This window comes from Sapajus apella, unplaced genomic scaffold, assembly GCF_009761245.1.
Source record: "Sapajus apella isolate SASKATOON/1434 unplaced genomic scaffold, GSC_monkey_1.0 scaffold31, whole genome shotgun sequence".
Classification (NCBI taxonomy): Eukaryota; Metazoa; Chordata; class Mammalia; order Primates; family Cebidae; genus Sapajus; species Sapajus apella.
Genome location: NW_022436971.1, coordinates 16,676,281 through 16,703,634, shown reverse-complemented (window position 1 = coordinate 16,703,634; position 27,354 = coordinate 16,676,281). Strand labels below are relative to the sequence as shown.

Here is a 27,354-nt window from a genome sequence, read left to right as displayed (position 1 = left end):
ATGTGGAATATCAGACACCCCAACAGATCTCATAACACAGTGGTTAAGAGGTGACACCTGCGTCATGTTGTGGCCACAAGAGTTGCACAAATAAGTTTTCTAATACCAACTAAAGAGACTATAACCCTGAAAAAATATTAATTACAGTCATTAAAGAATTTCAAGCCCAGTAATACCATTTAAAAACTCAAGTTTTAGAATGGCTTATTTTATTTATAGCTTCAACATCTACCAGGGATTGAGAAATAGTTGTAAAATATTCTCTTAATAATTGTTCTTGAAAATTAAATGAATTATTTGTATTTTGAGTCTCTGAATCATTATGATTTCTGTATTAGTTCCTTTCTCCCTTCCATCTCTAAATTAAACTCTCATCTCAGTCCAGTAGATAAGCATTGCTCTCGGAATACAATCTGTATTACGCTGTGTGGTCTTAATGGTGCTATTTTAATTGTTCTAACTGGAAAAAAAGAAACCATCTCATTAATTTAGACCGGTTTTCTTATTTTCTGTAAAAACATTTCCCCCAATTATTTTATTCTGTTTTCCTCTTAACTTTTTCACTTTTAAATCATTTTCTTAATACTTAATTCTATATGATAGTTACTTAAAATTTTTCACCTTTATTTTTCTCTCACATTCAATTTTAATATTTTATCTGGTTTGGTCTATTTATTTTCATCTTAAAGTACACTTATTTTTTCTTATAATTTAAAATGTTTTCATGTTTTAATGCATGTTTTTTTTGAGACAGGGTCTCACTTTGTCACACAGGCTGGAGTGCAGTGACATGATTTTGGCTCACCGTACCCTCAACCTGCCAAGCTTAAGCAATCCTCCCACCTCAGCCTCCCAAGTGGCTAGGACTACAGGCATGCGCCACCACGCCCAGCTAATTTTTCTATTTTTTTGTAGAGATGGGGTTTCCTTGTTACCCAGGTTTTGAACTCCTGAGCTCAAGCAATTGCCCACTTTAGCCTCCCACAGTACTGGGATTACAAGTGTGAGCCACCACGCCTGGCCTTAATACATTTTAAATTCTTATTTTGCTTACTTTCATTGAATTTCTTTTGCTTTTAATTTTCTAATCTTTTTTTTTTTTCCATTTTACTTTTCTCTGGAGCCCTCTACATTTCCTTTATTCCTGGACTTAAACATTTTTCATCTTTTCTGTTTTCTCATACATTTCCTACTTAGTATGAATAATAATTTTAGATAGACATGTGAATATATTTCCTGAGCTGAGAAAAGCACAGCTCAGAGAGGGGAGATGGGTTTCCCAAAGTTAACCGCTCACAGAAGAAGGGGCCAGGTCTCCCACCAGGAGCTCTTTGGGGACCAAAGCCAGGGGCTGGACCCCTCCACCATTCAGTGCTCTCTTCAAAGTGTGTTCCAAAGGATGGTAACTGGTGACATAAGGGAGAAAAACGGTTTATGCTCAAATAAAATTTGAGCATAAAGGTTAAACAGGTTTCCTTATGGAAAGGTGCCTCTGATCCTTTAACATACAAGACGGATATATAATCTGAAGCGTTTCCCACAGTATTTGACAAGGGCATGTTTTTATTTTCGTATGTAAAAGGTTCCAGGTACCAGCGTTTTTTGGAATAGACATGGAGAAATTATACCCTATAAGCTTTTTTTTTTTTTTGAGACAGAGTTTCGTTCTTGTCACCCAGACTGCAGTGCAACGGTGCAATCTCGGCTCACTGCAACCTCTGCCTCCTGAGTTCAAACGATTCTCCTGCTTCATCCTCCCAATTATATCCTCCCTGATTACAGTCATGCGCCATGACACCTGGCTAATTTTGTATGTTTAGTAAAGATGGGGTTTCACCATGTTGGCCAGGCTAATCTCAACTCCTAACCTCAAGTGATCCATCTGCCTTTGCCTCCCAAAGTGTTGGGATTACAAGCATGAGCCACTGTGCCTGGCCACTATAAACTTTTTTAAGTGAGAAAGATTTTTTTCTTAATCTTATTAAAGATTTCTTCTGTCAAATGGAACAACTCACCTCACAGGTAAAGCTTTAGTAGTCTGCTCTGGCAATTCAGGTGGATTCACAAACATCAATTTAAGGAGGAGTTCCAAATATCCAATATGTCTTGCCAATCTAGTGCTGAGGACCCAGGCCCAATTCCAACTTTCTCCTTCTCTTCGTCCACCAAAGTAAATGACAACTGAAATTCCAGTTTAAGAAAGTTATCCAAAGCAGTCATTAGTCAAGCAGATCTTTTCTCCAAAGATCAAATATCAAGTAATGACAGCTAGGCTTATGTCCCATACTATTTCTTAACTAATCCTCAAAGAATTCCTTAACCTCCCCTAAGATACAAAAGATATGAAAAGCAAAAAGTAAACCGACTAAAATATGCCTTAAACAGAAACATAACTGCAGTTCTGATTCAAATGCAAATAACCTTGGATTTATCAGTATTTGCAAGTGGTAAAATTGGTTATCAGTTCCTCTAACTGAGGAACTGATAACCAATCTATTTCCTTTCTTGGGATTGAAGACACCCCCAAGAATAGGGATTGCATTATATGTTTTTACTTTGCTTTTAGATAAAATTGAAAGTACAGATGTGACCGAAATGCTCAAGAGCACACCAGTGATGGCTCGGAAGCCTTCTTTTCAGAAAAAGATTTAAATACAAATCATTAATTAACAAAAAGGGTAAGTATAATAATCTAGAGTCTTGCTTCAAGATTAACAAGCAGCACATTAGTTTATTAGCTACTTCAGTGAGTTGTGAGCAATGTTCCTTTAGGACAATCTATGAAGCTGCAAAAAGATCAATTTTCTCACCCAATTATGAAAATCACATACGGGTTTTAAAAGACAGATAATGTTTTTTCTTTATCCATGAATCAACATTTTCTCCATTTTTGAAAAAGATAAAGAGCAAAGACTTACTAAAGAATATATATAAGAGAGCCAAGAAGCTCAGTGACACTGCTATTCCAAGATTCAGGTCGACCGTGAAGGCAAACAATAAACCAAGCCCCCAACAAAGTAGCAGGGTAAGAAACACTATAAGCCATGAGAACTGAAAGAGAGGCTCAATCTGTTGTCCAGCGAAGGTTTTCATTTCATCTGAAAGAGAATTTAATATGAAACCTTATTCCTGTTTACTTTAAGAAATACAATTTTTAACTCAATTTGCAGTTTTCACATTTTCAATGTAAACACTTATTGGGCACTTTACTAGATCCCTAGATAGAATAATCACTACTTAACCATTTTAACCAGTGTTCTCTTGCCAAAGATGAACATCTCACCCCCAGGGGCACAGCTAGGCCTGACTCAACCATCCTCTCCTGCTTCACATGGAGGATGTACAAAACCACTTCTCATATACTCCCCCCAAGATTTTCTTGAGATTTATTTTTTTGTGTGCTTTGCATTAACACAAACAACAAACATTATGCATATGCATATTGTTTCCACACGCAAAAATAAAAACAATACTCTATATCTTTAAACGACATATCACCACCATTCCACTGTGATCCTCCTCACCCCTTCTCCCTCCAATCACATTTGAGAATGCTGTTCTTAAAGGTCCATCTTGAGCCCAAAGGAACCCCACACAAGTCATTCTTTGTATAAAACGTGGGAAATTTTTATAGGTAATACTGAAACCTATCCTTGAAGAATGAGTAAGACTTTGCCAAGCAAAAGGCATGCATGTTGGGTGGGTGGTAATGAGGCCAGCTAAGAAGCTGCTAATGGAGCAACTTGGGAAACGCATCTGGTCTGGTCTTGCAAGAGCAAATAGTCCTCTGCGACTGAAGCTGGGGCACATGCCGGAGGTGGTGCTGGCAGGTGGAACCACGCAAATTGACAAGTCTGTGAAGAACCCAAAAAAACATGCCAGCAAGGGTTTTTTGTGGGGTTATCACACAACTGGATCTGCTTTAGAAAGAGAACTCAAATGACTGTGTGAAGGGCCAACTAGAGGGGAGTTCATCTCAGTAAACTGTGTAACACACTTGCTTAAACAGAAAGTGGTCCTCCTCTTTATTTCAGAAAAATCCCCGGAGAAAATCTTGTTTTATGTATACAGACTTTGTACAAGCAAGCCCTTTACCTTCTAGTTTCTTGAGTAAGAAAGATTTCCCACTTCCCCACTGTGCATATAACCCCACACAAATGGGTGGCTGCATGGTAGGCTCACTGAGAATATCTGCCAGGGCACTGCTATATAAATCATATCCGAGCATGTCACCGTCTGTTTCAGTAGGAGACAAGTGTCCTGTAATTAAAGCACATCGTATCTTACATTAAACAGTGGCATCATCATTAGAAAGAAACATCTATTTATTGTTTACTTGACTAGAGAGAAAAAAATTATTTCAAATGCTTATACCCATACAAAGACCATTTCAGGGAGTCTCCGAGCCTACTCTGACTTGGAAGGCTTGATTTACTTTTTAAAATTTTAAATCTACTTGATTTAAAATTAAAAAAAAAAGTTTCAGAGATTCTTAAATTACTATCATATTTCATAGAACTTAAGATATCTATTGATTATATGATACATCATTTTTATGTAAAACTAAGAAAGTACAAAATGCTGCCAAATTGTGACACCATGCTTTCTTATCCATCACTTAAAAGACACATTCCAATTTCAGAGATGTTAAATTGTGGGAATGGTGTGCATTTTAGAATCAATAAAATATTATGATTAACACAAATGAGTATATAAAATTAAATGTAATATGTGTAATACCTATAAAAAGAAAGTTATAAAATGTTACTGAAAAACATAACAGACAATAAGAGAAAAAGAAACATTTTATGATTCCGGACAGAAAGTTTCAGCAATTCTCCCAAATTATTCTATCACTTTAAGGCAGTTCTAATTAAAACCCATGAGAATTTTGTTTTAATTGAAAGAAGAATGGTAAGAATAGAAAAAAAAGATCGTGCCATTGCACTCCAGCCTGGGTAACAAGAGTGAAACTCTGTCTCAAAAAAAAAAAAAAAAGAATAGAAAAAAAAAGGACTACTGAAGGGTAGTTGTCACTAGAGAAGAATAAAAATATAAAACTACAATAATTTGAACATTCTGGAACTCATATAGGGTATTAACATAAGAGGCATTTCAAATAAGGCAGGAAATGATAAATTAATAAGTGGTATAAGGAAAGTTTAATCATTCATGAAAAAAATTAAATTAAAATGCTACATATCTCATAGTCTTAACAAAATTTTCTGAAACATTAAAAAATTAAGTAGAAAAAAGTAAAACCATGGAAGTACTAGAAAAAAACATAGGAGAAGCTTTAAAAATCTTTGTTTAAAAAGGCCTTTCTTTCTCAATGTAATACTAAGGCCAGAACTTCAGGAAAAGACTAATAAATAAATTACAAAAATGTGTAACTTTTGAATGGGGAATAAAAAACCAGGAGCATCAACCAAGAGTTTGCTGATGGGAGGGAAATACAGCACATAGGATAGAACCAGGATCAATATCCATAACTCGGAAAGACTCTTAGATCAACTTTTTAAAAATATTAAAAACTAAAAAGCGGGTAAAGGATACAAAAAGGAAACTGGCAAGAACACAAACAGGCTATGAATATGTTATACATTATCTAGGCCAAAAGGCTAAGGAGCAATAGCGAATATATTAAAAGATCTCAATTTCACTAATAATTTTAAAACACAAATTGAAATTAAGAGTTTTTTTTCTCATTTATCTGATTACCAAAGAGTAAGAGGCTGGAAATACTCAGTGCTAGCAAGCTTGTGGGGAACTGGAGTATCTTACACTGCTGGAGGGAGAAGAAAGTTTTACAAACATTTTGGAAAGTCTATCAAAACTGTGGGCATTCATTGACTTGGCAATTCTACTGCTGGGTATTTAAGAAGATAATCCTAATTGTACCCCCTGAATCTATAATAATAATTTTAAAAAGAAAGAAAAAAAATCCTAAAAATAAGAGTCAATGGATACATGCATAAAAGGTGTTCACTGCAGCATTAGTTGTTAGCAAAACAAACTAAGTATTAACCAATAAAGAACTCAATGTACTATCAGAACCCTATGATGAAAGATTGTGCAATAATTAAAATATGACACTTTAGGTTTTCGTAACATAGTATAACTCAATTTTTTCTTTTTTAAAACTATATACATAATATGTAACATTTTTATAAGCATAAAGAAAAGCCTAGAGGGTCATTTAGACAATTACAAGCTGAGAGATAGGGGATAATGGGGAATTTTCACCTTCTGCTATACTCATGTTTTCATTCTTGAAATGTAATGAGTGCACATTACTATTATAAGAAAAAATATTTTAAAAGACAAAAAAAATCATTAAAAAAAAAAAAAAAAGGAATTATGGCCAGGCACAGTGGCTCATGTCTGTAATCCCAGCACCTTGGGAGGCCAAGGTGGGAGGATCACTTGGGCCCAGACCAGGGAACATGGCAAGACCTCATCTCTACAAAAAAAAAAAAAAAAAAAAAATTAGCTGAGCATGGGAGCATGGGCCTGTAGTTCCAAGTACTCAGTAGGCTGAGGTGGGAGGATGGCTTGAGCCCAGGAATTTGAGGTTACAGTGAGCTATGATTGCACCACTGTACTCCAGCCTGGGCAACAGAATGAGACCCAGTGCAGTGGTGTGATCCTGGGTCACTGCAATCTCCATCTCCCTGGCTCAAGAGATCCTCCCACCTCAGCCTCCCAAGAAACTAGGATTACAGGCACACCACCATGCTCGGCTAATTTTTTAATTTTTTTGTAGAGATGGGGTCTCACTATACTGCTCAGGCTGGTCTCCAACTCCTGGGCTCAAGCAATCCTCCTACCTTGGCCTCCTCAAGTGATGGGATTACAGGTATGGCCACCATGCCTGGCCTTATTTTCCATATTTTTTAATAGAACTATTCATTATTTAAAAGTTCAGTTAGGAACAAAACTCAATACTTACTGGCTCCAAATATTTGAGTTAAGATACTCTTCTGATGGCTACAGTCAATATTATAAGGAGTCTCTCCTGCTTTGTTGGGCCTATAAAGTAACCGTCCATCTTTGGGGTTTCTTAAAAGCAGTTCAGCCAGTTTCCTACTCCTTCCACGAATAGCAATATGCAAGGGAGTATCTCCTTTCTGAAATATAATAGTAGGAAACTTGAACTTTCATATCTTGATATATAGTGTGCAGAGAGTAACAATTTTTATGTTTCTGTAAAATAAAATCTGAACTTTTTTCTTATTTTTCATATAAAGCACATATTATGAATTTGTATCTCTATCTTCCCCATAATTTATTTCTGTAGCTCCTCACCCAGCTTTGCTCAGATATTATTTCTCCCACAGCCCTCTAGAATGAAGGTCATTTTTTCTCCTTCCCTTAACTCAGTGAAAGAAGAGAAGCAACAGGCTTTCTCACTGCAGCTCCTCCTAGGCCATGGGTCCACTTCATTAGCATCCCCCATCATCCAAATATTTATTGCCCAAGGATGTCAATGACCTTCCTCATCTAATTTAAATTCTATTTCACAGATTTCTTCTTTTGTCTAGAAAGCTTTACAATTCATGCTGATAGCCATCCAACACAAGTGATCTTGTCAGCTCCAATGACCTTGGTCAGCCATTTGCCACAGTGAACCCTTTTAAATCTCATCACTCTACATTCTCCACCTGAGTCCTCTATGTACAGCTACCCCCTTCTGACTCTCTCCTCACCTCTTCCATTCTCCTCACCTTTCCACTTCCTCACCTTTCACTTTTCCCTATCAACCCACCTTCTCTCCTTATTAGCATCTCCAATCATTAGTGTTCACATCCAACGGTAATGAAAGCTAACATGTAAATTTCAAAAGCCCTCTTTGGGCTACAAAGTGCTCCCCTATTGATTACTTCACAAACGCCTTAACAAATTAAATTCTCAGTTCTCATCCACACTGATCTCTAGGACACTAAATGAAAATAACCTACACTGTTCTTCCTGTGGCTTCCAAGGCACGACCTTATCTTGAACTTTTCACTTCTAGACTTTCCTCCCATGTCCTAAAAAATGTGTCACCATAACTATACACCAAGCTCACTATCTGTAAGGCTCTTTGCTTGTTACTTTGGAGGATACAAAGATGAAAGACAAAATAGTTGCTGGCCTTAAGTAGCTTATGTCGTAATAGAAAGACCGGATAAACATGCACAATTTTAAAACTGCAATATGACACACAGCATAAGAGAAGTCCATTTTGACTTGAGCTTTTCTCTTTCTTCAACTGATCATCTTAGTCACTCCCAGGCAATTCTTGTTTCCTAATAACTGTCAAATTTCCATCACAAGCCTTGATTTCTTGCCCAGATTCCAGTACTAGACTTCCCAATGTCTACTGACCACAGACTACTGAATGTCTTATCAGCCCTCAAACTAAACGTATCCAAATCCAATTTCATCTTATTTTCCCATCCCAATTCCAATTCTCATCCCCAAACCTGTGAGAAGACAAAACATCAGCAGCAACATTTCTACCAGATACGAAATTTCTATAAATGTGAGAGGGTATTAGCACACTTTGCTGACAGGCTGAAGATTATCAGAGAGCAGTGACAGGTGAGGTAAAAATAACATTAATCATCATTCTTAAAATTGTTTTTATAAAATTATCTATGAAGATCCAGGTTCAAAGCTTTTATAAGTTTATATCCCAAATTCTAGCAGGTTAGCACTTTACCCATCCTCAGGAGGAAATGTGTTCATGAACAACTGTTCCCACTATCATGTGTATTTGTCAGCAAGTATCATGTGCTAACTCTGGGTAGAGCAACACACAAAAGAATATCACAGCAGAGTCCTTCAAGAAACCTATTAATGAGTATGAAACAATTACTTACAATAGCATATTATACAATTAACAGGTTATATGGAAACTTGAAGGGTACAATCCAGTGGTTCTATATAGCAAATTGGGGGACCAGTGTCAGATGAATCAGTGGCAGATTGGAAAAAACAGGCATTGTAAAAAGTTTTCTTGAAAGCTACATATATTCAATTCTGAAGACTCTTCTTTGACTTTATGTCTTCAAATTAATATTAAAGTTTCCTTTTATATGGCATTATGTTGATATGATAATGACAGGTGGGAAGTGCTTTGTTTTAAAATAATGTTGTAACTTGGCAAAATGAAACGCAAACACACATTGACTCTTGACTCCCTGTTTTTGTTTTAACTGCCTTAAAATAATTAAAAAATAAACTTCAATGTACTGTTAATTAGAAAAGCCCAAATCATATCATTCATCAGAGGAGAAAATTTACAATATTATTTCTACTTCATACATCAATCAGTTCATTTCTTTTCTGGGGAAAAATCAATTTAAAGTACAGAAAGAGGTAAGATTGTTTAAAATAAAAAGAAATTAAAATGAAAAATCAAATCTATATGAAGTGCTCAGCCACTCAGAGCTAAACTTATTATAGAAAATATGAAAATTTCTCTGAAAGGATTATAGCAAGAACATGCAGCAGAACACATTATCTCCCATCAGTGAACATTAACACCGTCTGTTTTGAGAGTCAGCCTCCTCCAGCCCCTGTACATTCTTTCCTCCTGTTTATCTGCAACAAGCTCTGCCCTGATCAAAGTAGCACCTTCTCCTCATGTGGCTGTCAATGCCTGTGCCCCACAGCTGCTGTGAGCCATAGAAGGAAATCGGAAGCAGCTGCGTGAACAGCACACAGAGCCCACCCACTCCTCAGCGTGCTCCTGCGTGGGATCCAAATCCCACACAGACATCCCCAGCAAATAATCTCTCCCCACACAACCTAAAATCAGATCCCCATTAAGTCCACTCCATATAGAGGTCAGTGTACTAACAGGTTTCCATGCAGTGTTCTCTCCCCACAGATGTTTTACCTTATCTACAGCAGACACTTTAGCCCCTTTATCTAGCAGCAGCTCCACCACTTCAATATTTCTCATCTTGGTAGCCTTTATAAGTGGTGTTTCACCATCCTGTGGGCACAAATAAGAATGTTTACCAGATTAATAGCTTGACTCCTAAGTGTTTATGTCATACAAATGCACATGTCAAGAAATATCTGACTCTGGTAATAGTCTACATTTAAAACCCTCTCAAGAAAACATAAAAGCTAAAAACAACAACAAAAAATGCTTTTCCTTTACAACCACTCATTTGTATCAAAGTGACTTTAAATCACGTAGCCAGGTGTGGGACCTCCCCCACCTGCTCGTGAGCTACAGCCGGCAGCAGTGGCTGCTTCTGCCCTTCCCCAGGTTCCACCACTGACCTGGGGCAGCCCCTCCAGAGGCTACTTCCCATTCTCCCCACCAACCAACCCATAGCCCAGCCTGTCAACATCCAGGTAAGCCAGTGTCCAGAGTTTTTCAGAAATGTACACCAACATCACCTCAATTCGCAGTGAAACCATTTGATACAAGCAGTATGCCTTCAGAAAACCTCAAAAGAGTTCATGATTGCTTTTAAAAACCAAAGGAAAGAAAACAAGAAGGGACCACAATTCAGCACCGAGTTAGACAAAAATCTAGTCAGAAGCCGCAGGTAGTCACATTGGCTGACACCAAGGTCCAAAACAAAAGAAAAAAGAGCATCAAGGAGCCACCTGCAAACCAGAAAGAATCCCAGAAATTTGCTAACCTGGGATACTAGAAGTACCATCACTGATTTAGAAACTGGCTGGTCCTGATCTACGGCAGATGAAATAGGATTGTCTTACAGGTGACTTTATAATTTTGGTTTACTCACTAAGAATTCCTGCTGTATCAACCCAGAATTCCAAATATATTTTCCCCACAGAAAACTATTACACATAGGCTAAATACAAGACCACAATATTAGATAATTTTGTATTTTTTATATGATTTGAGTAAAATAGGTGAAAGTGCCTAGTATGGAGAACCAACCAGTCACAGTGGTTATTTATTTATTCATTTAAAGAGACAGAGTCTCACTCTACTGCCTAAGCTCGCTTGGAACTCCTGAGCACACACAGTCTCCACACAGAGGAATGTTTCTGCATCCCAGACAGCAGGAGCACAAGTGAATGTTGGGGGAAAGGATCCGTCCAAATAATAACAATTTATGGATGGCTGACACTGTACTTTCTGAAAAGCATTTAATTAACACAAAACAAATAGCACACTGTATTTTGCTATGAATACACAAATCCTGAAAGGATATAAATTTACTTCTCAATTTGATATAGAATATTACCAGTAAAATCAGTGTAACACTAACATCCAAGATGACTGAACTAAAACGAGCAGTACTAACATTCAGCAGGAGGTGTTGTTAACAGAACAGAAATACCATGCATACCTTTGTGCATATTTCAGTGTCAGGATTGCACTGTAAGATATCTCTCACCATCGTTGCATTTCCTTTCTCAACAGCCCAATACAAAGCAGTTTTATTGTCCTATATAATTTAAAAAAACATAGGGAATCACTTCATGTAAGATACAATATTTAAAACTGCTGCCTGTAAATACAAAACATCATTTCTGTCAGAAAGCATGCCAACAGGCAGCATGGTAGGAAATACCATTAATCCTTATGCTATCTTGCAGTTACTTTTGAGAAATTCTTTACGAAAGAAGCCTAGAAAAACTGCATATTACTTGACCTAAAAAGTAGCAATCCCACATACAGAACTGTAGTTCTGTAATGTAATCAGATTTCAGGAACATGCACTGGGTTAGGAGTCATCAATACCTGAACTCTGTAAACTAGGACAAGTCACCTGACTATTCTGACCCTTGGATTTTCATCTGTAACATACTATAAATACTTCCGACTTTTTCAAAAGATAATGTACGAAAATGTACTTCACAAATATAAGGCATTATCATTTTTAGCTTTCTTAATTTTCATCCATCCGACACCCCAATACTGCCTTGAACAGATCCTTTAAAATCTTTCTTATCTAGCTCAAAAACCAAAAATCAATCCACATAGACCTTGAAAGTAGAGCTAGAGAACAACAACAAAAAACGAATTCAAACATAGAAGAGGATGAACAGACACAAGGTAGTCAGCTAAAAGTCCAAATAGGTGACCTAGAACCCTTCTTTTAGTGGCAATGTTTTTAACACAGGAGATAATGAATGACTTTTTGCAGCAGCCACATTAAGTTCCCAATACCAAAATTTCCCCAACAGAGTTTCTCTTCTAAAAAATGCACACTAACCACTCAATCCAAGCTTCTCAGGCCCCATCTCCCTTCCCATTTCATTTCTCCACCTCTCACCCCACCATCCCCACCACCATGCCTAACACCCCACTGCCCAATGCCAAATGATGTATTTATCAGCTATGGGATGCATCTTTCACTTTCTAATTTTCTCAAATTTTCTCATCCTATTACCACTGCCCTTGTCCGAAATACCCTGCCTTCTTTTTCTCTATTTTTTTTTTTTTAAGAGACAGGGTCTTATCTGTCACCCAGGCTGGAGTGCAGTGGCATGGTCACAGCTCACTGCAACCTCAAACTCCTGGGCTCAAGAGATCTTCCCACCTCAGCCTCCCAAAGAGCTGGGATTACAGGCACCAGCCACCCGCCAGGGTCTCCACCTATCTAAATCCAACTCATCTTCAAACTTGGCTTGAGTTCTACCTTCCTCTAAAAGCCCCAACATAAGGCCTACTTTCCCCACCTTAAGACTCATATTTGAACCTTTTGCTAAGCAATCAATCAGATACCATCTTGTAGCTTCACTTTTTATGTTAAATAAAAGCACAAAAATAAACTAAAAGCTTTCAAATTAAAATACATGTGTCTTAAAGACAAGGAGCCCATGTTAATTCCCCCTATAACATTGGCATAATATTTATAGTTTGATTCAAAAACGGATTTGGATACAAGAGATTTTTGGTCAAATACAAGAAAAAACCGAGCAGAAATGCAGACTGTCCAACAACAAAATGAGACACCAAGAACTTTTTCTAAAGTCTGAAGTTCCTGAAGTATTTGATAACTTCACAGCTGTGGGCAAGGCTTTTATCTAAAATTAATAACCTCTGTGGTTCTGTAAACTATGATTGCCTTAAGCAATGTCCACAGGCACTACCAAGCAGTCCCAGCAAAGTCAAGCACGGTGGGGAAGAAGGAGAAGGAAATAACACAACAACAACAGAAGAGCAGCATATGAGGAACAAGACAAAATGGGAGAAAACACTAAAGAAAATAAGTAAGTACCAGGTACTCAAAGTGCTACCAACTTTCTACCACTAGCTACTCATTATGGTTTTGAAAACTGCATCTATATATACACAGTAGTAAGGATAGTATATTCTAAAAACATGAGCTTTTTTATTTACTTCTATCTACATTTAACTCAACATTAATATCGACATTTTACAATAATGGCAGTGAAACTTAGTAATAACATATGCCTGTTAAATGTACTAGGGTTTACAAGTTTATCTCCATAGGGAAGTAGGAAGAATAACATTATGATCGGTCAACATTTACAACCAATTATACTCTAAGATAGCATCTGCACTGTAATCATACATACCTGTCCTCTAATGTCTATATCAGCATATTTTTGGAGAAGCGCTCGAACAATTTCAACATGACCACCTCTGACAGCGCCAATCAACACAGTATCCCCACTCTAGGAAGACAAAAAAAAAAAAAGGCGAATTGATAACAAGCACTCTTTTGATGTTAATCATGTTTTTTTTTCCTAAAAATTTCTTGGAAAAAGTCTATTTCTAAATAAGAGAAAAATATTACTTAACTAATATGAATACCTGATGTTAACAGACATCAGAGTAAGGAACAGAGGACTTTATGCCCCAAAATGAGGACTCTAAAATTCCTAAATAAAGTCTAGAAAGACCAGTTACCCAGAACAATAATCTATTCTCTTTGAAGGTAACTGCCATTACAAATGTAAATTAAATACAATGACGCTGTGGCCGTCAATGAACCAGATGAACATTTTTAAATCATATAGTAAAAATCTCGTGGAATAATGCTATATGACAAAAGCCATGAATTCTTTAAAAAAAAAAAAAAAAAAAAAAAAAAAAGGAGCTGTAAAACTATCAGTCAATCTACAGCCATATTTAATTAAGGGAGAAAGTTAGATCCCCAACCAGCATCCATGAAAATCTAGTTGATTTGGCAGTTACAGGCTGGTAGTGCATTAAGATTCATTCCCTAGAATAAAACTAAGACAAAGTTCATGACCTCATGAGGACATCACTCTCCCCTGAAACTATATTCACCAAGCAACAATCATTTTCAGTTCATATCTTCCTATACTTAAAATACTGGACAAATTTTAGTTGCGAACATTAGCACTAACATGGGTGCAGACTAGCAAACTTATAAAAGTTTACAAATATTTCACTGCTTACAATGTGCCATTCACCATTCTAGGTACTAGGAAACAAGGCAGATAGGGTCCTAGCTCTGGAAGAATTTACAGCCTGGCAGAGAACACAACATATAATAAACAAAAAACCACACAAATAAATAACCACACAAATAAATAACCACACAAAACCATGCAAATAAAATAAGGTAATGTCCTAGAGAGTGACCACCAGGTAGGCTGGGCATGATGGCTTATGCCTGTAATCCCACCACTCTGAGAGGCCAAAGCAGGAGAATCACTTGAGGCCAGGAGTTCAAGATCAGTCTGTCAACATAGTGAGACCCTGTCTCTCAAAAAAACAAACAAACAAAAAACTTAAAAAGAATTAGCCAGGCATGATGGCATGCACCTGTAGTCCCAGCTACTTGGGAGGCTAAGGCAAGGAAGATAGCTTAAGTCTAGGAAGTTGAGGCCACAATGAGCTGTGATCATGCCACTGCACTCCAGCCTGGGTAACAGCACAAGACCATGTCTCAAAAAAAAAAAAGGTGATCAGGTAGCTACTTTGGATTGCGGAGCTGAAGACCTTTCCAAGGAGGTAACATTGAAGCTGAAGTAGGACAAGAAGAAGAAGCCAACCACAAGATCAGCATTCCAGACTAAGAGCACAGTTGCTGCAAAGGCTCCACAGCAGAACAAGCGGAGTGTGTTCAAGAAGGGAAAGAGGCAAACAGGGCTGCAGGCTATGAAAACTGACAGAAGAGGGGTACAAAGTGGGGAGAGAGGTTAGACAAAGATGATGTGTCATGTCTATAAACTAAAAAGATAACATTCATCCTCAGTGCAAGAGGAAGTCTTGGATGGCTTTAAACAAAGAAGTACACATGAGATTTATTGTTTTAAAGATCACTCCAAGATCAGAGTGGAGAACCCAGTTGCAATGCTACTTCTGTAACAGCAGCACCACCACAGATAGTGGCTTCAGCTGGGAGGTGATGGTGGAATGAAAACAGGTGGACAGATAAAGGATTTGTTTTGTAGTAAAGTCAACAGAACCTGCTGGAGGGTAGGTGAGGAAGAGAGAAATCAAGGCTAATGCACAGGATTTGGGGCTTTAACAGCAAGGTGAATGGTGGTGCCACTTGCTGAGATGGAGAATGAGGGAAAAGCAGGTTTGGGGTGAAAAAAACAAGGCATTTGTTTTACTATAAGTTTAAGAAAGACAATTAGACATTCAAGTGGAGAGTTCAGGTAGAAGTCAATCAGTAAGTGTGAGCTCAGAGAAGGAGTTAGGGCACAAAAAAGCACACCTACAGTGACACATCAAGGCCAGTTACAGAGTAATAGTATATGTCACATTTTCAATAACAACATTATTTGACAAAAATTAAAAACGACTTTTTTCAGAAAGATTGAACAATTTTTAAGTTATTAGTTTCAAAGGCAAAAAAAAAACTTATCTTAAAACAAGTTTAGGTCATGCATGAGAATCTTGAAAGTTAATAAGAAGACACTAAGGTCATCTTTCATCCACTTCACCACCTGGAGACAAATGTGAAATAGGCGACCTACCCTGTCAGGTATGTTCACATATGTTCCAGCATCAAGCAGATCCTGCACAATCTCTGTATGTCCCTCCTTTGATGCGATCATCAAAGCTGTATTTCCATCTTTATCTGTTAAATTTACATTTGGATTCCTCTTCAGAATTTCTTTTACTGACTGTGTATAGCCTCCTTTCACTGCCACAATAAGTGCAGTCATTGAATTCTAAAAACAACAACAAAAACAAAACAAAAGTCCAAGAAATTAGTGTATTCTAGAAAATACATGATTTATGCCATAATCATAAAACTAATGTTTTCAAACAGGTGGCCTACTATTGTCATTTCCAATCATAAAATACCAAAATAAACAGCAAGAAATATACCAAAAATGGCTAGGAGGCATCTTTCATTTTTGAATATATTAATTATCTTCAGTCATTAGAGCTGTTATGAAGTTGAGTTATTTAAATGATAATCTCAAAGTGGACTCATTTACAATGAACAAACTCACTAATGTAACGAAGGATAAAATAGTTGACAGGGTCATTAAACACATTCTAAATTAAACAATCCAAAGTCAGCTAAATCAGACTTCAAGAACTGTTTATAATAAAACCCGTAAAAACCACTCAACAATGAATGAATAGCCATGAGCTATTTCCAGAAAAGTGTAACATATTCTTTGTCTTTCACAGTGATCTAGAAACCACATTTTCAAAAACTCTTAAGTAATTCTTTTAAAAACTGCATATCTATTTTGTAACAATAGATCAGGCCAGGTGTGGTGGCCCACACCTATAACCCCAAACCTTTAGGAGGCCAAGGCAGGAGCATCATTTGAGGCCAGGAGTTCAAGACTAACCTAGGCAACATATGAGACCCTGTCTCTAAATAAACAAACAATAAATCAAGAGAAGACTGTGTCTCTTTACCAGAAGTGTATTAAAATTGCATCTTGAGGTGTTCATCTACTCCAAGCTGCCATACAATTTCCTTATAGAAATATTTTAGATCGGCCCCCAAAATTAAGCTGTCATTCTCTCACATATTAAAATAACACAGGCTTTTCGAATTCTTGAGCCATCAGTCATCATAGAAACAAGCCACTCGTTCACTTGACCGACTGTCCAGAAAGGAGGCAGGTGGAAGGTATGGCATCTGCAGTTGCCTACAAACCATGCTGCCTCCACCAGCGCAAAAGCAGGACCTACGCCTTGAAGGCTAGCAATGAGTAGCTCCTGCCAGTGTGCAAACGGGAGCAACTGGTTGACAGTGTGCCACAAGTATGACATAAACAGTTTACTCTTGTTTCACTGCAACCTGAGATCTGGTACTCTCTCTTCTCAGAATCCTTTATGATCCACTCGCATAATGTAATAATTTTGTAAGTAGCAGTCTTGTATTATGTTAACTGTTTCTTGTGCATAAATACTGTTTCCTTTAACCATATTCTTATAGGCTCAAGGGAAAAGAGATATTAGGCTTCTTCCTCTCCCCAACACAACTGGCACAGGCTGGGGAATGAGGAATTAATAATTGCTAATCGATAAGATGTAGCTAACCAGTTTTTAAGCTTTCTGGGTTCTGACAGCTGAGTTCTGATTTTTTAAAATCTGTTCATTGAAAAAGGAAAATAAGGCGTAGCTAAAAATACCCCAAAATTGCAATATTACTTTAAAATTTTTAAGAAAAAGTATTTTATTGCAGCACAATGTTTTTCCACAATTAATACTAAAAACTATTTGATTTGAACAGTTTATTAAACAATTTGTCCTGGGGTAGGAAAAAACAAACTCCATTTCTCCTACATTCTGACAACACTAAATACTTCTCTGGTGAGATGTGTGGAGTTTTTCCCCACCCATAAAGCAAGCAATCAATTCTGCAGCAGACACCAGCTGGGTATTCTCCAACTCAATTCTGACACTACCTACCTGGAGATAGCACCAGACCCCACAGGCGACTGCTCCGTGCCCAAGACTGCCCCTGCTTCCCATGCCAATGAAAGCTCAGGTTGTTTGACTGACTGGCTATAAATTGGAGCTCCCACAACCCCCTCAGGCTCGATTAATTTGCTAGAGCAGCTCACACAGTTCAAGGAAACAACATTTACCAGTTTCCATAAGGTATATTTTGAAGGATAGAAATGATCAGGCAGATGAAGACATACACAGGATGAGGTCTGAAAGGGTCCTGAGCACAGGAGCTTCTGTCCAATGGAGTTGCAATATGCCCTCCTCCTGGCATGGGGATGCTTTCTTGGTCAGGTTCCTGGAAGCCCCCTGAACTCAGTCCTTTTGGGTTTTTATGTAGGCTTCATTATGAAGGGATGATTTATTAAATCATTGGTCAATGATGATCAATGCAATCTTCAGCTCCTCTCCCCTCCCCAGAGGTGGTGGGTTAGGGCTGTGAGTTCCAACCCTCAGAGCACATGGTTGGTGTCCCTGGCAACCAGAGCCTCAACCAGTGGGGTTATCTAGAAACTTTCCAAAAATTACCTCATTAACATAAGCTCAGGTGTGCTTAACAGGGGCTTATGATAAGAAACAAAAGAATGTCTTTTATCTTTATCTCTCTAGAACTGTTCCAGATCGGTTTCAAGAACCAAGGACAAAAGGCCAAATAACCAAAGATACTCTTATTACTGCAGTCACTTATGAAATTACATAGGCTATAGGGGCAGTCAGCTAGGAACCATGGACAAAAACCAAAACAGTCATGCACAGCACACTTTTATCAATGACAGGTGGCATATACAACAGAAGTTCCATAAGATTATGATAGTGGACTTTCACTGCATGTTTTCTGTGTTTAGGTATGTTTAGATACAGAAATATCATTGTCTTACAACTGCTTATAGTATTCAGTACAGTAACATACTGTACAGGATGCAGCCTAGAAGCAATGGGCCATACCATATAGCCTAGGTACATAGTAGGCTATACCATTCAGATGTGTGTAAGTGCACTCTATGATGTTCCCACAATGGTGAAATCACCTAATGACACATTTCTCAGAATGTATCCCCATCATTAAGCGACACATAACTCTATATACATCATACTAAGATCGCTGAAAGCTATCCTTTATACTTTTAGCCTACCCAAATGTATGTGCATTAGCAACAGATCCTTAAAGCATTTATTTATAGTATATATGTTTATAATATAACGTACTTAGGGTAATAGAAAATGCTTGTTTTCCTGTTACTATCATTTTAGAACTAGAGCGAAATTTTTCTAAGCATATACTAAAGAAATAAATTCTCTCTCTTGAGCCCACATAGCCAAGACAATCCTAAGCAGAAAGAACAAAGCCAGAGGCATCACACTACCTGATTTCAAACTATACTACAAGGCTACAGTAATCAAAACAGCATGGTACCAAAACAGAGATACAGACCAATGGAACAGAATAGAGGCCCTGGAGGCAACGCCACACATCTACAGCCATCTGATCTTTGACAAACCTCATAAAAACAAGAAATGGGGAAAGGATTCCCTGTTTAAAACATGGTGTTGGGAAACCTGGCTAGCAGTGTGCAGAAAGCAGAAACTGGACCCCTTCCTGACACCTTATACTAAAATTAACTCCAGATGGATTAAAGACTTAAACATAAGACTTAACACCATAAAAACCCTACAAGAAAACCTAGGCAAAAACCATTCAGGACATAGGCATAGGCAAGGACTTCATGACTAAAACACCAAAAGCATTGGCAACAGAAGTCAAAATAGACAAATGGGCCCTCATTAAACTCCAGAGCTTCTGTACAGCAAAAGGAACAATCATTAGAGTGAACTGGCAATCAACAGAATGGGAAAAATTTTTTGCAATCTACCCATCTGACAAAGGGCTAATATCCAGAATCTACAAAGAACTAAAACAGATTTACAAGAAAAAAACAAACTAAACCATCCAAAAGTGGGCAAAGGATATGAACAGACACTTTTCAAAAGATACATATATGAGGCTAACAAATATATGAAAAAATGCTCATCATCACTGATTATTAGAGAAATGCAAATCAAAACCACATTGAGATACCACCTCACGCCAGTTAGAATGGCAATCATTAAAAAATCTGGAGACAACAGATGCTGGAGAGGATGTGGAGAAATAGGAACACTTCTACACTGTTGGTGGGAGTGTAAACTAGTTCAACGATTGTGGAAGACAGTATGGCGCTTCCTCAACGACCTAGAAATAGAAATTCCATTTGACCCAGCAATCCCACTACTAGGTATATACCCAAAGGATTATAAATCGTTCTATTATAAAGACACATGCACACATATGTTCACTGCAGCACTGTTTACAATAACAAAGACCTGGAACCAACCCAAATGCCCATCGACGATAGACTGGACAAGGAAAATGTGGCACATATACACCATGAAATACTATGCAGCCATAAAAAATGATGAGTTTGTGTCCTTTGTAGGGACATGGATCAATCTGGAAACCATAATTCTCAGCAAACTGACATAAGAACAGAAAATCAAACACTGCATGTTCTCACTCATAGGTGGGTGTTGAACAATGAGAACACATGGACACAAGGAGGGGATAATCACACACTGGGGTCTGTTGGGGCAGCCAAGGGAGGGACAGCGGGGAGTTGGGGAGGTCGGGGAGGGATAACATGGCGAGAAATGCCAGATGTAGGTGACGAGGTGATGGAGTCAGCAAATCACATTGCCATGTGTGTACCTATGCAACAACCCTGCATGATCTGCACAGGTACCCCCAGAACCTAAAGTACAATTAAAAAAAAAAAGTTTCCATTGCCAAGCATTAAAATATAAGATACTTACAGCTCCTTCTTGATCAACATCAGCTCCCATGGCCAATAAATGTTTCACGCATTCCAAATGACCCTTTCGTGCAGCCCAAACTAAAGGGGTGGTTCCATACTATTAAAACAAACAAGAAATTTAAAATGATTATAAGAGGGACACTCAAAGAAACTAGTTCTTAAAATGAATTTTAATAAAAATCTTATCATTTTTTGGAAACTGTATACACTCATCATCATTTTAATCTTAGATAAATCCTATTTCTCCCATTTTATTTCTCCTGAGTAGATGATTAACCAGTGCATGAAATGGCTTTTAACCAACCTTATTTAACCTTTTTTTGAGACAGAGTCTTGCTCTGTCACCCAGGCTGGAATGCAGTAGGGCAATCTTGGCTCACTGCAATCTCTGCCTCCCGGCTCAAGCAATTCTTGTGCCTGTGCCTCCTGCGTAACTGGAATGACAGATATGCACCATCACAACCAGCTAATTTTTTTTTGTATTTTTAGTAGGGACTGCGCCAGGCCCTTATTTAACTTTTATAATGAATGACATTGTTTCCATCATCAGGTAATACAGCCCCAAATTTTCAACAAGTTTTCATCACTTCCCATGTCTTGTGAAACAGAATTTAAAGTCCAGCAGTTTGACTGTAGCACAACCAAGTGTCAAAAAAACTAAAGTAGTCTAACCACTTTCCACAGGTCAGTGTGTGTGATCCTTAACATAAGAACAATTCACAGTATCACATTTTCATAGATGAGAACACTGAGGCCCTGAGAGGTTAATTAATAGGCTAAGGTCACAAAGCTATCAAGAGGTGGAAGACGACCCATGAGCCCTTGAAACTGCACTCGAAAGCACCTTTCCCTGAAACATGGTTCAAAAGGCATCCAGGAATATAAATCATGCTTTAAGGCAATGCCTGTCTTCAGGGAGGCTGGCAATCAGCAGACACAAGAATGCCCACAGTGACCTTTTGGTATATGTAGCCCACAGATGAAAATTAAATTAACATTTGATTTAATTTAATCTACTCTCTGTGACAGCCCTGTCCAGTAGAACTTCCTGTGTTGATGAAAATCCTCTATAATGCTGTGCTGCGAGATACAGTAGTCACTAGTCATCACTATTAAGCACTTGAATGCTACAAGGCTATTGAAACTGATGAACCTAGTTCTTTTTTTTCATTTCATTTTAATTAATGTAAGTCTAAGTAGCCCTGTGCTAGTGGCTACTGTACTGAGCAGTCACTCTATAAATCACATCAGGAACCACAGCAGCCACACTGTTGAGGGCTGGAGCCCTGGACAGGCTTCCCGGATGGATGAAGACTCCATGGACAGCCAGAATCCCAAGGCTGCCAGTTCAGCCCATGGGAGCCAACACCTCACAAAACAAGGAAGAGAATGGAGGGGAAGCAGCTGCCACAACCACTGCCTCAAAGCAGGCTTTGAGAGAATGAATAAGAAATACAGGAGGAGGTGGGCACGATGGCTCACATCTGTAATCCCAGCACTTTGAGAGGCCAAGGTGGGTGGATCACCTGAGGTCAGGAGTTCAAGACCGGCGTGGCCAACATGATGAAATCCCATCTCTACTAAAAATACAAAAAAAAAAATAGCCAGGTGTGGTGGTGCATGCCTGTAGTCCCAGCTAATGGGGAGGTTGAGGCAGGAAGATGGCTTAAATCTGGGAGGTGGAGGTTGCAATGAGCCGTGATTGCGCCACTGCACTCCAGCTTAGGTGACAGAACCAGACTCTGTCTCTAAAAGAAAAAAAAAAAAAGAGATGCAGGAGGAGATTTCCCACTTCACTCCTGCATCTGCGGTTTTCTCCACTAAAAAGAGCTAAATTCTCTTTTCTAGCCTCCTCCTTTGTGGATAAAATACTGTTTCTAGCTAAAATGCCTTCCCTAACTTTACAATAGCAAGATCTCAGACATCTACAAACCTAATACACACAGTCACCTTTCATAAAGCCTTTAAGAAATATATTAATTGTAACTGAGCTCTCATGCTTTGAACGCCTATTGCATTGGATTTCTGCCCTTCCTAGGGAACTGAACTATACACGATTATATGCTATGATTTCTCTTCCTTCCCCTGCCTCATCACACGTGCCAGCTAGTCCTCACCTACTCCCACTCAGGAGACAGTCCCACTTTCAACATTACATAGATTTCCTGACAACCAGCAAGACCTTCCCTCACCTTGCATCCTGTCTACTTCAAAACAGCTGTGCAGCCACACTCTAAACTGCCTCAATAGGTCTCCCATCTCTTTCTCAAATTCTGGTCTATCCTTCTATGTGTATTCTTGACCCTATGGTCCTCTTTCACCCAGGCCCTTACTCAATAATCTTCTGCCACATCTTATTCCCTCTTCCTGTTAGGTGTCTGATTGAGGTCCTTTCAATGTGGGTATCTCCTATTCTAACAAATTTTTCCAACAGGTTGTCCTTTGAAGATAATCACTGTTTTCTTTGAAGCTTTTCAAGATAATTTACAACCCCTTATTTCATTTTAATTATTTCATCAACCCCCCCCATAAAAAACTAGTTTCTGCTATAAGCATTACAAAACCACCACTTCAGAAGTCACACAAATAGTCACCTAAACTCCAGATCTGTGTATCTTTTTTTTTTTTTTTCCCAGAAGAAGTCTCACTCTGCTGCCCAGACTGGACTGCAGTGGCACAATCTCAGTTCACTGGAACCTCCCCACCTCCCAGGCTCAAGTGATTCTCCTGATTCAGCCTCCCAAGTAGCTGGGACTATAAGCACCCACCACCATGCCTAGCTAATTTTTGTATTTTTAGTAGAGACAGGGTTTTACCATGTTGGCCAGGCTGGTTTTGAACTCCTGACCTCAGGTGATCCACCCGCCTCAGCCTCCCAAAGTGCTGGGATTACAGGTGTGAGCCACAGCACCCAGCCACCTATGTATCTTTTACTAAGTTCTTTCTTTTCTTCCTGAAAGTTCTGCAGTATTTTGAACTATTCTGACTGTCCCTTCCAACTTAAATTTTCAATTCATTTACCACCTTTGATGCTACACCAGTCAAGTTCTCCTAGCTCTGGAGATTAATAATTATATAATTATGTATTACAATTAAGAAAATAATAATTACTATTCCTAATAATCAGTCCTTTACTCACCATATTCCATTACTATTGATATTAGCTGCCAAATCCACACTCACATCATTTCAAGAATCACCTCTAGACAAGCCCTTCATCACCAACAACTCGAATCTCTATGTGCACTACGTAGGACACCTTCAACTACAGGTTTCCACCACTTCAAGGTCAACACATCGAAAGCAGACTTCCTTTCCCTTCTCTAAAACTTAGTTCCCATAGAAACCTCCCTATTTCTGTCAGAAATAAAATAAAAATACTCTCAACTTTCAATTCATCCCATGGTGTGCTATTAAACGTTAATTTTTTCTAAAACACCACCTTGCGACCACCCACTACTCAAAACTCCCAGTGATTCTGAGTTTCTACAGGGCAGATGTCCAAGCTCCTCAGCTGAGTAGCCAAGATTCACCCAAAGGTGGCTTCATCTGCAGCCCAGCTTCCTCCTCTCACCCCTCTCCTTACCACTGACAGTGCACTCAACGCTAGCTCAACAGGTCACGTGAAGCTGTACTCTGGTGCATTCTGCTCTCCTGTTCCCCTGTGCCCAGTTCATCTCTGCTCCTCCTCTCTCACTGATGTTAACTCTACCCTTTCTTCAAGGTCTAGATGAAGTCGCATTATTTTATCAAACCTTTACTGACTGCTGCGCCATCAGTGAATTCTCCCACCTTCATGCTCCTAAGTCACCTGACCCTGAGCCTTTGCATTTTACATGACCCCCTTATCTCCTTGCTTCTCTAAACAGAGATAATTTCTTCTTTGTTTTTGTATCTTCTGTGCTAAGTGCAGCTACAGGGCACTGCATAGTGGGTACTAAACATTTTCTCAAAATGCCAATGAGTGATAGATTAGACAGCATTATTACCTGATTCTGGAGGGCCCTGAAAGCCAAGCTATACATAAATATTATACTATAGGCTAGAAAGAGAAAATAAAGGCTTCTCTATGATGATTAAATTACATCACAGGCCAGGAGCCGTAGCTTACACCTGTAATCCCAGCACTTTGGGAAGTGGGTAGATCACCTGAGCTCAGGAGTTCAAGACTAACCTGGCCAACACGGTGAAACCTCGACTCTACTAAAAATACAAAAATTAGCCAGGCATAGTGGCCAGTAGTCATGTAGTCCCAGCTACTTGGGAGGCTAAGTACGAGAATTGCTTGAATCCAGGAGGCAGAGGTCATAGTGAGCCGAGATTGTGGGCAACAGAGCTAGACTCTGTCTAAAAAAAAAAAAAAAAAATCATCAACAGACATTTTAAACATACCTCAGACCTCAGATAATCTGAATCAGCCAACAGTACACATGCAATATTCTTAAATATATTATATAAATATTAATAACAGCCTCCCTATACTCCTCATTAAGTTATTATTTGTGTAATGTTTTTAATGAGGCATAACATGCACAAAGTGAAAAAAAATACTAATTCTCACTGTACTACTTGATGATTTTTTACATATATATACACTGGTATGACTACCACCCAGATCAAAATATGAATCATTTTCCAATACCCCCATAAGGTTAAACAATGCTGTTTTACTTAAAGAAATTTATGCACAAAATCTACTTTAATGAAAAAAAATCTTAAAGTAATGGCTATTTTCCTATATTTAGCTACACTGTTATAAATGTGAGAAGATTATGGCTATCCCCACAATGCACCAAACTCTAAGACAGCTAATGGAAACAATGGAGGTACAAAATAAGAAAAAGAAAAAAAAGCATTCCTTATCTTTATGAAACTTATACTCTAGTGGTAAGAAGGATGTGGAAATCAATAAAGACATGGCAATAGCTTATGTGCCCTAATGCAGATGTGCAGAGTACCCGGGAAGGGGCACCTAGGGTAGGGCACTTAACATGGAAGGTAACACCTCAAATAGGCCTGGAAAAATAAACAGGAGCCCATCAGGCAGAGGAGGTAATAACATTCCTAGCAGAGGGAAAAGAATGAAAACAGAAACAACGTTCACAGAACGTTAAACAATCTGTTGTATCTAAATCACAGCATATATGGATAGAAATGGCAAAAAGTGAGCCTGCGAGACAGGCTGAAGCCAAATTGAGAAGCCTGGGCTTTATCCTCAAATAGTGAAAGCCAACAAAGCTTTCCAAAAGCAAGGAAGAAAAAAGATAACTAGGTAAGTATTTATGCAATGATTGAGGTAAGTATTAAGGATTTTTAAAAAAAAGAATAGCACATCATTCTGGGGAACTTTCTGGAGGTGATGGAAAATGGGCAGAGCCTCAGAGATGAACAGAAGCTGAGGAGGGGGAGGCGGGCACAATGTGAAGGAGCACTGGACTCAGGAGTGTGGGTCAGTCAGTGGCTGGCATGGAAGGAAGCACAGGGGACGTGCAGCAGCAGAAGGGGAAAAAGGAAGGCAGGGCCATCTTCACCCATCATTCCAGAGACGGTCTTCAGGATTTTAAGCAGAAAATAAAGACAACCAACCTTCAATTTTAGAAAGATCTCTCTCACAACAATACAGGGAAAGCAGATAGGAATGAAAGTAGCAAGGAGCATTACAATAGAAAACTTCAAACAATGAAGACAGGGACTCTATTATCCTGGTCAGTTTTCTTGAGAATGATGAATGTTATATAAGAAACATCAGAAGGATACTTAGCACATAAAACACATGGGAAATCTATCTATAAGATGTATATCTATATAAAATACCTTAATATACAAAAATATGAAATACATTAGAGCAGACTCACAAATCATATAAAAATGTTTATAACTTAGACACTGAGTAGACATAACATGGACTGGACCCTGAAAAGATGCTGCTGACCTACCTTATCAGAGCAGTTGACTTTAGCACCATTTTGCAGTAAAAGATGCACTATATCTGCATGGCCTCTCCCTGCTGCCCAAATGATTGGGTAAACACTGTACTGCTAGGATAGATTGGTAGGTAGGTAGGTAGATGAGTATGAAGAAAGGAAAGAAGGAAAGGAGGGAGGGAGGGAAAGAGAAATTAAATCTTTTAGGTAGATATTTACAACACACATTTGCTAAGTAAAGTAAATATCAAAGGAAGTAACACAAAGTAATTTTTTAAAAATCAGATTACAAACCATTCTCCACTTTAAAAACAGATACAATACTCATAATACATAATTGGCAACTAATACATAATGACGCTTAAATAAATATATATTATGAACACATTTATTTACATAAATTCAATACATTAAAATGTGATTATCCAGCCAACAGGCAATACTAAAAAGAAGAAAGTAAAACAAGAGAAATGTAAATATATATAACAGAATGTGTAGAAAAATAGTATGGTTATTTGGTAAATGTCTTTTCTTTAAATAAGTTCAGATTAAGGATTCACAATCACAGAAAACAGGAAGCTGATGAAAGATTTCAAAATCTCCTTTTGCAATGTTATATAGTTATAATTAACATTTAAGCTCTAAGAGCTGCCTTTTTGCTGACAAAAATTGAGAAATAAACTTAGCTTTAGAAAAAAATTCTTATTACTGTGTTTTG

General features: G+C 38.2%; 1 protein-coding gene across 12 annotated transcripts in view; it reads right to left on the bottom strand.

Annotated features, from left to right (window-relative positions):
- Positions 1-27,354, bottom strand: part of KIDINS220 (kinase D interacting substrate 220) — a 120,802-nt gene that overhangs the window by 67,806 nt on the left and 25,642 nt on the right. For 7 of the 12 annotated variants that reach the window (XM_032294209.1, XM_032294207.1, XM_032294211.1 and 4 more), the window contains exons 6-15: positions 26,649-26,750; positions 20,711-20,809; positions 15,916-16,113; positions 13,534-13,632; positions 11,334-11,432; positions 9,890-9,988; positions 6,953-7,130; positions 4,096-4,260; positions 2,919-3,098; positions 2,016-2,181 (exon numbers count right to left, since the gene is read on the bottom strand). In XM_032294209.1, the coding sequence (XP_032150100.1) occupies positions 2,016-2,181; positions 2,919-3,098; positions 4,096-4,260; positions 6,953-7,130; positions 9,890-9,988; positions 11,334-11,432; positions 13,534-13,632; positions 15,916-16,113; positions 20,711-20,809; positions 26,649-26,750 (1,385 nt within the window). The remainder of the gene's footprint in view (positions 1-2,015; positions 2,182-2,918; positions 3,099-4,095; positions 4,261-6,952; positions 7,131-9,889; positions 9,989-11,333; positions 11,433-13,533; positions 13,633-15,915; positions 16,114-20,710; positions 20,810-26,648; positions 26,751-27,354) is intronic. The other 5 variants (XM_032294210.1, XM_032294212.1, XM_032294202.1 and 2 more) reach the window with 1 other exon arrangement.